This window comes from Theropithecus gelada, chromosome 15, assembly GCF_003255815.1.
Source record: "Theropithecus gelada isolate Dixy chromosome 15, Tgel_1.0, whole genome shotgun sequence".
Taxonomy (NCBI): domain Eukaryota; kingdom Metazoa; phylum Chordata; class Mammalia; order Primates; family Cercopithecidae; genus Theropithecus; species Theropithecus gelada.
The window spans coordinates 61,892,066-61,904,156 of NC_037683.1; the positions used below are offsets into that span (position 1 = coordinate 61,892,066).

Here is a 12,091-nt window from a genome sequence, read left to right on the forward strand (position 1 = left end):
AAGTTGACAGCACTTTCAGGCTTTGTGAATTAGGCGCGTCACCGACCTGTACGATTTCTCCTCTCTGCCCTTGCTCGCCTGCAAATCCTGACCCCCGTCCACACTGCGGAGAAATCTCCTAAGAGACTGCTGCCAGCGTCGCCTCTGCGCCCAGGAGGCGTGGAGCAAAGGACTCCGGAGCTGAGCGCGCTGCGGCCCCGCTCCCAGCGCACAGCCCAGAGGGAGGGGCCGGCGGGGGCCGGGCAGCGGCAGACTCGGAGCGCCGGGCTCACAGCGGCTCAGTCTCCTGCCGAGACCAGCCCCGGCTGGCGAGAACGGCGGCCAGTGCGAGCCAGAGCCCGGGCCTCAGAGCGGGTAGGCGGAGGGCCGGAGAGAGCGGCGGACTGCAGCGGCGGGCCGTGCTCGGGGGCCCCGCCGTGTGCGCGTCCTCCCATCTTATCCTGGTAAGTGCGGGCGGCTGCGCCCCGCCTGCCGCTGTAGCCGCGGTGGTCGTGGTGCCCGGATCCCGGTTGCGGGCATCCCGTTGCTGCGCTACAGGCTCACAGGTGGCCCTGCCGTGGATGTGGGCGCCCCAGGCCCCGCTAGGAGTTAGCCAACTCTCTCTGCTCCGGGGCGCGGATTTGGAGCCCCCGCCTCTCCTACCCTTGCTTTTGACTTGGGATGGGGAGCGCGGGGAAAGGCCTGCCGTCGGGGGAGACGCGTAGAGGGGCGCTTCCCTTCCCCAGTCACCTACAAACGACTCAGGGGGATGCGGGCCAACCGCCTCACCAAATGCAACCCAGCTCTAAGCTCACAGGTGGGGCGTCTGTCCTTTAGATTTATTTTCCTATTAATCCACCAGGGAAAGTTTGGGACCACGCAAGGCAAAGTTGGGGCGCGGCTGGGGGCGAACTTCTCCTACGGAGGCAGCTCTCGGGGAGACGAGCGGTGGGTTTGCAGGGGAAGCGAGGATCCGGCTGGAGATGACTTTGCGCCCGGGGAGTTGAATCTGTCCCTTGATGGTCGCCCGGGCCGGGCATTTAGACAATCCCCCGAGTGCTGTGAATCGCTTAATCGTTCCTGCTAAGCGTTGACGTTCGCAGCCAGCTGGGAATCTCCGTGATGGGTTCGGGTTATCTCAGGAGTAGCAGCAACTCAGCTGGGTTGATTTGTGCTCTTGCTTTGCTCTGAAAACCTGAGCTCCAGCTAATCTCAGTATTTAAGTAGCGTGTGTTTAATTAGCTTATTTTACACCTGAGATTATCTCAGCGACTGCCTCCAAAATGAAATCGTTGATATGGAAAAGAATAGTCTTTTTAAAGAAAAACTAAAAAGAGGACTCTTCAGAATATCAGCTGTCATGTCTGGCTATTTTACCCATCTCCTCCATGGGATAGAGAATGAAAACTCTGCTTTGGATATCTAACCTATTAAAGTCAGTGCTGGGGCTATTTTGGGCAGATTTTGTGGACAGAGGTATTGCTACAACTTGCGTATTGTTTATGAAATACACATGTGGTCTCTCGAAATAACCTTGTTATTTCACTGCATTGGGAGTTGTTTGACTTACTAAGCTGCCTATTTTAAATATGACTAAAGGCTGTTTTTTAAAAAAAGCTTTAGCTGCAAACAATGTCTAGTTTAGGGAAGACAGCTTGTGCATATCACCAGAATATTTTTTTGTAAACTTAAATTTGTAAAGGACTACTTTCCCACATCTGATAAAGGAGAGGCTTTTTATGAAAAATAAGATCTGATATCACTGTGTGTGCAGAAAAAATAAAACTAAATTAAAGAAACACTTTCCAAATGATAGCTTAAATCAGAAAAATTTGCCTACAATTGAGAATTATGTAATTGGACCAAAAGAAAACAATGAATAATTGTTAGTTGCCAAGTACCTAGACAGTTCGGAAAGAAGTGGGACCTACTTATAGCACTGGAAGGTTGTTACATGATTTAAGATGAGATAATCTGATAGATTTTTCACCTATAAAATTTTTATTCTTACATCTGCATTCTCTACACCTATCATTGGATTTACCAAAATATTTATTTGGGTTTATACATACATCTTCATAAGTGCCACATCCTATACTAAGTGCTACATATGTTTTTACTCATCTTAAAAACAATCCTGGGTGATAGGTACTGTAACTGTCCCCATTTCAAATGAAGAAACTGAGGCACAGAAGTAAAGTAACTTATCCAAGATCACACAGCTGCAGGACAGGACTTAATCATATCTGCAAATATCTTTTTATTAAAAAGACATGATTTTATGATGTACTTATTCTCTTTTTTATTTTTATTTAAGCATAAATGATGAAAGTTGCCTGTGAAGCATAAGAATCCCTGATTGTGAAAGTGCCCCACAAGCATCGTTAACTATAAAGTAAGGAAAAGTATGAAAGAACCATCTGGTTGAGTCTAAAGTTGGAAGATCACCATATCCACCAGAAGACCCAGGATGGATCTGCACCAAAGCACCACCATCACTTTCCTAGAGAAATGGTGTTTGGATGAGTCACTGTCTGGCTGCAGAAGACATTATCATGTCAAGAAAAAACTGAAGTTAATTCGAATCTTAGGCCTTTTCATGGGTCTGGTAGCCATTAGCACTGTCTCATTTTCAATCAGTGCCTTTTCTGAGACAGACACACAGAGCACAGGAGAGGCCAGTGTTGTAAGTGGCCCTAGGGTAGCACAGGGTTACCGTCAGAGAACTCTCTTAGATTTAAATGACAAGATTCAGGATTATACTCCACAGCCACCTATTCCTAAGGAAGGTGAGTCTGAGAATAGTACAGATCATGCCCAAGGAGACTACCCGAAAGACATCTTTTCCCTTGAGGAGAGAAGAAAAGGTGCAATCATTCTGCATGTCATTGGAATGATCTACATGTTCATAGCCTTAGCCATTGTCTGTGATGAGTTCTTCGTTCCTTCTTTGACTGTCATCACTGAAAAACTGGGCATCTCTGATGATGTGGCTGGAGCCACCTTTATGGCTGCAGGGGGGTCAGCCCCAGAACTTTTCACATCTCTCATAGGGGTATTTATCGCTCACAGCAACGTTGGCATAGGCACAATTGTAGGTTCAGCAGTATTCAACATCCTCTTTGTTATTGGCATGTGTGCTCTGTTTTCTAGAGAAATCTTAAACCTGACATGGTGGCCGCTCTTTCGAGATGTGTCTTTCTACATTGTTGACTTGATCATGCTGATCATATTTTTCCTGGATAATGTCATCATGTGGTGGGAAAGCTTGCTTCTCTTAACAGCTTATTTTTGCTATGTGGTTTTCATGAAATTCAACGTCCAAGTAGAAAAATGGGTGAAGCAAATGATAAACCGCAATAAGGTCGTCAAGGTGACAGCACCAGAAGCCCAAGCAAAGGTTGGTGGTGGTGGTTTTTTATTTAATGCTTTTCTTGACTACAGTTCTGAATTATTATGTTTTTGATATCTGCAACTTTTTTGATGTGATGGTGTTTGGGGTTCTTATGGATAGCAGATTGATTCTGCAGTTCTGTGATAGCTAGACTAACATAGCAGTGGAAAAAATAATTTTAGGGTATTCTTGCAGATGTTTACTAAGTTGCCCAGCTACTTGCTTCAGAGTAAAACATTTGTAAATATAGGTTACATAAGCCTCCCAGAGCCGATTCAGCAGTTATTTGTCTCTTATTTTCTGAAAGTGGGCATAATGATTTTGTGAACAATTTAATTTTCACAGAAAAACGCGTATGTGCCTAGAAAGTTGCAAGGCCTTTTCTTTTTTAATGAACACATGACAAAAACCAAGAAAGAACCATCTCTTTAGAGACGTCTGAGGAAGAAAGTTTGTGTCACCATAGCTGTACCTTCCAGTCAGCAGCCTAGCCCAGCAGGGCTTGTCATTATTGTTGTCATGGCTGTTTTTCTTGATTGACACAATCATGCCTTAGATCACTTGACCAGGAACTGATCAGTATCCATTGTAAAGAGAGTCATTGGCCAGCCCCACCATCTGCCTCTGCATCACAATGACCCATTTTGCACACCATAATAAACATGACTTCACTAGTTTTAGAGTAGAATTTGAGGGAGTTTTGATAACAATAGTGGCCATCCTACCACTTAGGTGGGTGGAAAGCATGTTGGTAAAGAGCTTAGAAGTAATTCCTGCAAACACGTAAATTTTTAAAGTAGTGGACAAGTGGCATCAATAAAATTGTGTGTGGTATTGTAATTTCAGTTCTGATTTATATCCCAGCAGTGGAATGTCATCTCTGAATGTGATTTTAAACAGAAAGTCAAAATACATACATAGACTTTTCGTGCCAGCATCTGCGAAAATTCTCATGTATGCAAAAAACAGATGTTTCAGCAGGGGGTGAGAGATTTTGTCCAAAAAGAAAAATGATATTTAGTTAAATTTACATAATTCTTTTATAGCCAATTTTGATGACCATCATTTTCATTGCAGCCATGAAATGGAAGCAAAGTGCAGGAAAAAAGACTAGTAATATTTCTACTTGTACTACATTTTTTTCTAACATTTCTCTCATATGCTTGTTTGTTAGAAACTATAGTAAAACCAAAAAATCATTTAGCAAAATATGTGGCAAACAAGCATTCAGATGTGACAACTGAGTACATCTCCTTCAGGGCATAAGATAGGACCATCATTGGAAGTTCTCCCCTACTCTAACTTAGCAGCCGAAAAGATGATCCCTCAAGTGCTCTCCTCAAGTCTGTTTGGGTGGTTTACATTGATAATCTTCAGTTTATTCCAATTAAAGTACTGAACGATTGTCAAGGAAATGCATATTTTTTAGAGACAAGGAAATGATTCAATGTCTTATACATTTCTTGGGCAGATCAATGGCAAAAAGTCTGTTTGAGAACTCAGTACTTTCTTGTTTTCTTACACCCTAGTGGAACTTCATTAACTTAGACGGAGACTTGGCTGAACGTTATATTGGCAACATTTATGAAAAATGAACCTGCAGAGCAATACAACGGTGTATGTAGGATTGCGGGAGGATTTTGTATTCTGATTTTAGTGGGGTGGGAGATGGTTTCATGCATTTTAGAAATAGCTTTCCCAATACAGGTTTATAAACTATATTTAGTCAATTATAAACCATTCATTAAAGTAGCCCTGGAAGGATCTTTACCTACTCAATTAGGTGACTATTGTATCGTTTTTATGATTATTTTAAAGTGAGAAATTTAGGTTGTCATCCCTTAACACTTGTTATTTATATCCATAATTTTGTGCTATACTTAATATTGTGTGTTCTAAAATTTGGAATTTCTACATTTACTTAATTTAAAAAGAAGCAGATTATATTCATAACTATTTATGTTTCTGATTCTCCCCAAAATGTGTTCATTGTATTGTTTTCCATTTAGCACCAAATAGCTTTAACTGATTCCATTTAGTCATTAATGTTTCTTTTGACATTTGATAACTAATGGAAGTAGAGATTTTTTTCTAAACGAAGCTATGTCTTAATTTGTACTTCTCAAAAAAATGCCAGAGCGCAGTCACACGTTTTTAAGTGGAACGTGCATAAGGATGTGTGATTTCCTTTAGGAAATTTCACCTTGCCAATTTCACTTTTGAATTATTACTGGAATTTTTTTCAGTAATTACAGCCTTTATCATATGCCTGATTTCAGAAACTCAGGGAGGTTTGCTCCCCAAGCAATGAACATAAGGTGTCATCTCCGAATGTGATTTTAATGTAATTAAAATCTTTTGGGATGAATCCTTGAGTGTGGTCATCTAGTCCCCTGGGCTGCAGAGGTGAATTCTGACTGTGTAGCTTACCTTTCTTACAGAAATTAATGCTTCTGACATCACCAAAACATTTAGGAAAAAAAGACTTTAAGTCAAATGCGGCCTTCGATGGAGTTTCATAGAGAGAAATGTGCTGTACAAGAATTTAGGAAGCAAAATACTCAGCATGTTTTCATGCAAAGCCACTTCATTGTCCTATTTGCAAAATTATGGGGCATGGGAGTTTGGGAAGGTAGAGGAAACACGTTTTAGATATTCTTATACAAATCATCAAATGGTTCTTGCTAAAAAGTCAACTCTGCTGGGCTCTAGGCAGTGAATATCTTTGAAACTACTTGCTTCATAGACAAATAGAAAATCTTAATTTGGTTCCATTGTTGATGATGTACATCATAGGGTAACTGTGAAGCATGGAAAAATGTGAACTGGCATTTTTTTTTCATAGTTAAAGCAACAGTTTCTCATCTCATTTAATTTCTCTACCTTGTGTGTGGTTCTTATTTTTATTATTGTTATTTCTTTTAGTGATGCTACTACCCTTTTTGAAAAGTTGTATACTGTCATGATGCAGTGACGAGACCCTGGGGCTTTTACTCAAAAAGGAAAGAGTTTTTAGCCTGGTTGTGTAATAAGCCCAGTGATTTCAGAGAAGTCATTTTAACTCTCTGAGCCTCAGTTTCCTAACTGGAAAATGAGAATAATGATACCTACTTCATAAGATTGGTAAAATTATTAAATGAAGAAATGAATGTTAAGCATCTAGCGTGATCCTTGGAAAATGTGGGTTGTTTTCAATAAATGTTAATGCCTTCCTTTTATGTTTCATTCTTAAATGAAAAATGAATTGCAATAAATTATTTTAGATTCAAGAGTTATAAAACATTCTTTGAAGACTGAATTTGCTCCAGTGAATCCTCGAGTTAAGCAGGCCGTTTTACCCCTTAGGGTTATATAATATTTGCTGTATTATAATATTCATAAGCTCTAGTTCACATACAGTGAATATAAATGGGCCAAACATTAACTCCAAGGAAACTTCAAAATGTCTTTATTTTGTCCTGGAATTTTATTATTTAGAATTTTACTTAAAGTGAGTAGCTCATTGGTTGGGACTTAGCAATATCTGTGCTGAGCAGAGACTTTTGCTTTCGGGGTATTTTTGTTTATAGATGCTTGGGGCTCTCTTCTTAAAACGTTTCTATAGTTGGTTAGGAATAAGTTTGAATCCTGCAGGATGTGAAGCAGTTAAGTTTCAGGTCATTCGGCTCATTTTGCTGTGCTCCTGGCCTGGCTGCTGGGGGCTGTTGATCTGTTATGGTGCTAGGCTGTCATTGGCCTAGAAAGCAGCTGTCCATGGTATTTAACTTCGTCTTAGACTTGGCACTGTAATCTGACAGCAAATTGGCCTGGTTCTAATGAAGGGCACGATCTAAATAAAGATGCTTAAAGCTGGATAGTTGGAGGGCCGGACTACTTAGTAATTTAGGTGTGCTTTGCTTTATTCAGTTTGTGTGTTTCTGAAAAGCTGTAAATGATTTTAGCAATTCAAACTGTGATTAATGGTCTTTGGAAACTCAGGATTAAAACAAAATTATAAATATTCTTCATAAAATGAAGTATTTCTTGTAAAGTACTAAGCCATAAATAATTGTATAAGTATACATGTGTTGCCCCAACTTTGCTTAAGACACAGAATTTGTTAATTAGTAAAATTAATATACAAGCTTCAAAGTAGGTAAGATGGTCCTTATATTAAATAAAAAGATGTATTACTTGATAGATTTGGAAACTAATTCTCTGTCTTTCTTTAAAAAAGTTTAGGCATTAAAATTCTTAACTGACTGTGAAAGTAGTGTGTTTATCTAGGGATATAGCTTGGTGATATTTTCCTTATTTTGTTTCCCTCTACTTATCCTAAAAGTAAACCCATCAGTTACTGCTTGTGATTCAGGGAGCGAACAAGGCATTTTGAGAGACCCCAAAAGGCCCAGTGGATTTTGATACACACAGTTCAAATTGCCCTTGGCTATTTCCCTTGCTATTCTGGTTTCCCCTGGCAACAGATGACCTAAACTTTGTGAAGCCTAGAGAACTGGAGTCCCCATATGTCTCCCTTCCACCTTCCCTTTCTATTCCTCTCTTTGTCCTTCTTTTCCTCTCCTCTTCCCTTTTTTTCGTTTGTCCCCCTCCCCTCTTTTTTGGTAGAAGTAGATAATTTGTATCTTAACTTTAGCAAAGAGTGGGATCGTATGTTAAGCTGCTGTATGGCTACTGGGGACACAAGTACATCCACAGTGTGGATTTGACAGGTTTAGTTTTTCCATTCTTTTATTTTCAACCTTCTTTTGTTTTAGATAAGTCTCTAGTAACCAGAATATACATGCACTTTATTTAATTCAGTTTCACAAGCATTATCTTTTAACTGGAAAGTTTAGTTTGTTTATATTGACTGTGATTACTGTAACATTTGGATTCTGTTTCATCATGTTATTATTTACTTTCTATTTGTTTTGGCCTTTCTGTTTCTTTTAGGATTTTTTCTTGCCTGTTTTTGAATTTTTTTCTAAATCTGTTTTTCCCTTTAATAGTTTGGAATGTATACACTCTATTTCTATTATCTTGATGCTTGCCTTAGAAATTTTAACCTGTGTGGCCGGGCACGGTGGCTCGCGCCTATAAGCCCAGCACTTTGGGAGGCCGAGGCAGGTGGATCACAAGGTCAGGAGTTCAAAACCAGCGTGGCCAAGATGGTGAAACCCCCGTCTCTACTAAAAATACAAAAATTAGCTGGACGCAGTGGCAGGCACCTGTAATCCCAGCTACTCAGGAGGCTGAGGCAGAAGAATTGCTTGAACCCAGGCTTCAGAGGTTGCGGTGAGCCAAGATCGTGCCACTGCACTCCAGCCTGGGCGACAAAGTGAGACTCCATCTCAACCAAAAAAAAAAAAAAGAAAAAGAAAGAAAGAAAGAAATTTTAACCTGTGTATTTAACTTAACATAGTATAAAGTTAATTAAGATGTTTATGCTCCAGCTAAACAACCTAAGTACCTTAGAAAATTACTCAGTCACCACTTCACCCATTGTATATAATTTGAAGTCCAGAATTTAAGGTCTATTTTGATGTGTTTTTGTTTGTTTGTTTGTTTTTTGAGACTGAGTCTCACTCTGTCGCCCAGGCTGGAGTGCAGTGGTGCCATCTCGGCTCACTGCAAGCTCCGCCTCCCGGGTTCACGCCATTCTCCTGCCCCAGCCTCCCGAGTAGCTGGGACTACAGGCGCCCGCCACCACGCCCAGCTAATTTTTCTGTATATTTTAGTAGAGACGGGGTTTCACCGTGTTAGCCAGGATGGTCTGGATCTCCTGACCTTGTGATCCGCCCACCTCGGCCTCCCGAAGTGCTCAGATTACAGGCGTGAGCCACCGCGCCTGCCTACCTTGATGTTTTGTAAACAGCTTTATTGAGGTTTAATTTTTTAAGCCTCATAAATTAGACATTGTCATTTTACCGTCACTGTTTTTAGATTTATCCACATATGTACTGGTTTTTCCCCTCCTCATTCCTTCTTGTATGTCAAACCTTTTATCTACAGGTTTTTCCTCTACTCCTTATGTACATTCATAATGTTTCTTAATCTGTTAATAGTAAATGCACCTGATTTTTATCTACTTAGAGTTGTATTTCACTTTTGTTCTTGAAATATAGGACAAAAGTAGTGAGTAGAAAATTATTTTCTCATCCCACTTTGATAATAATATTCCACTGTCCCTCAATTCCATTTTGCCATTGAAAGACTACCATCCATGTAAACATTGCTCCTTTATAAGAAATTTCTCTTTTTTCATTGACTACTTTTAAGGTTTTTGCTTTGAGTATTTGGCATTTTCCTTAAGATATGTCACGTGTGATCTTCTCATTTAGGTATCCCCTATTTGTGACTCACTAGGTTTCTTGATTTTGAGGATTAGTGCTTTCCAGCAATTTTGCCTCTACCCCAATCTTCCTATAGTCTGCCTTCTAGAATTTCAGTTAGACATATCTTATACTATCTTATCTTCCATGTCTTTTCACTGTTCATGGTTTTCTGTCTGTGATCCTCATTCTTGTCATTTCTTCATATCTATCTTCTAGCTTCTCATTTTCTCTTTAATTTTGACTAATCTGCTCTAAAGCTCATCTGTTGAGTTTCTAATTTTAGTTATGTTATTCATTTCTACAAGTCTTATGTGGCTCTCTTTCAAATCTATTAGGTTGCTTTTCATTGTTTCTAATTTCATCATACTTTTAATGTCTCTTTAATTCCTCTAAACATGTTAAATATATTTATTTTATATTTCATTGTTGATAAATTTTGTGGCAATATCCTTGTGGGTCTAGTTTTGTTGTTTTATTGATTCTTAACTATGAAAGTTTTTTAAACTTTGAGCACATGTTTCTTGGAACTTTTCCTGTGGGACTCCACTGAGGCCTGGGTTTTAAGTGCATTCCTCCAGAGAGGATTGCTGTCCTGTCGAAGGTCTGGGAGTACTACCAACTGGGGCCATTCTAAGCTACATGTTTGACTTTTTTTTTTTGCTACCCGGGTAGTGTGAATTCAGACTGCAAACCCATATGAGTGAGCCTGTGCTTAAAAATTCTTAAGGGAGATTCATCTTTCTTCCCCTTGTTCAACTTTCAGCAGCACTAAAAACCAAGACTCAAATAGACACATCCTACCATCTCCCTTTGCGAGGTAGTTTTTCTTTTTTCTTATTTGCTTACTCAAAGTGTCAACCCTTCAGGAGTCTCAGCTTACAGATACAGAAGGTCTCTGAACTCTCTTCTCCCTATCAGGCCTCATGTTTGTACTTTAGGTTTTGTAAAAACCTAGTCTTTAGGCGGCCAGGGAATGGCAAATACCTTGAAGGCAAAGCAACACAGACATTTCTAGACTTGTATTTAGTCAGTGTTCTGGGTTCTAAGAATCCCTTATTCCTCACTAAATAAAATAGATATTTAAAAAATATATTTAAAGTGTAATATTCCCACATTTTAGGGAGTACTATATTAAGAAGGGTTTGTTATTCTATTGCCAGAAATATATGCTTCAGACTATAGATTTCTCAAAAGATAATGCATACAACAAGTGACACTGTTAGGGAATTTTGATGGCATTTTTTCAATGTTTAATACAGCCTGAGCATCATAGTAAAGTTTCTCATCAAAATAATAAATCCTAGAAACAGCAAGTTTTAGTCATTCAAATCTGAGTGGCAATTCTAACATGAAGTTATATGAGGCCATTTTAAATTTTAGGTTTGCCTTTTAATATATTTATCAAATACTAATGTATTCATTGTACAAGAGTATAAAAACACATCAAAATATAAAAAAGAAAATTTTGAACAGTTTATATTCTCTCCATTGCATCATTCAAAGATGACTATGCACATTTTTGTATATAGCGTTCTTCTGAACTTCTCATACATATACACATGCATATGTACCTAGACATATATACACACACCTATATATTTAAATAAATAGGAACATATTGGACATGCAAAATTTTAAATTTACCATATTGAATATATACAGTTTTAAGATTTTTTTAAAGAATTTGGTCTATTATGGAGCCTTTTCCCTGTCATTAAATGTTTTTCTAAAATGCTATTTACTGTTTAGTATTATCATAATACAGAAAGCCTTTTATGTTGCCATTTGTTGTAATATTTCACTATTATAAAAAATACTACAACAAATAGCTTTACACATGAATTTCTGATTTCATAGAAGCAGAATTTCTGGGTCAGGGCTTATTAGCTTTTTAAAGTTTCTGCCACATTGCTACATACTGGGTAGTGTTGAATATTATAATTTTTAATGTTTTCCAGTTTCATAGATGAAACATAGCATTTTAATTTTTTTTAATGTGCATTGCTTTATTTGGGAGTCTGAGCTTTGAAACATATGTTTATGAAGAATGACATTTTTCTTTTATAGATTGCCTGTTTCCTGTGTCCTTTGTGGCAATTTTAAAGCTAGCTGTGATGACTCACACAAAGATCTCTTACAAATATATGCTGAGAATCACTAACTTTAGCTCTCCTTTCTCTCCCCATTTCCACACCTAAATGAAGCCAGGAAGTTTTTGCAGGTTTTGTTTTTGTTTTCGTTTTAACGGGAGAATTATTCTGAAGAGGAGTCCTCATGACCAAAGAGTTGGGAAATGAAGTTTTCAGGGACTGGGATGGGCTCCTCGGCCATTTAACTTTGGGGGATTCTCTACCTCCAAGAAACCCTATTGAAACATCTGGAATGTGGGAGATTCGCCCTCAGT

General features: G+C 38.9%; 1 protein-coding gene across 1 annotated transcript in view; it reads left to right on the plus strand.

Annotated features, from left to right (window-relative positions):
* Positions 1-517: 517 nt before the first annotated feature.
* SLC24A2 (solute carrier family 24 member 2) overlaps positions 518-12,091 on the plus strand; it is a 265,252-nt gene continuing 253,678 nt past the window's right edge. Inside the window, exons 1-2 of the mRNA XM_025359798.1 lie at positions 518-796; positions 2,297-3,379. Of these exons, the coding sequence (XP_025215583.1) occupies positions 2,450-3,379 (930 nt within the window). The 5' untranslated portion in view covers positions 518-796; positions 2,297-2,449. The remainder of the gene's footprint in view (positions 797-2,296; positions 3,380-12,091) is intronic.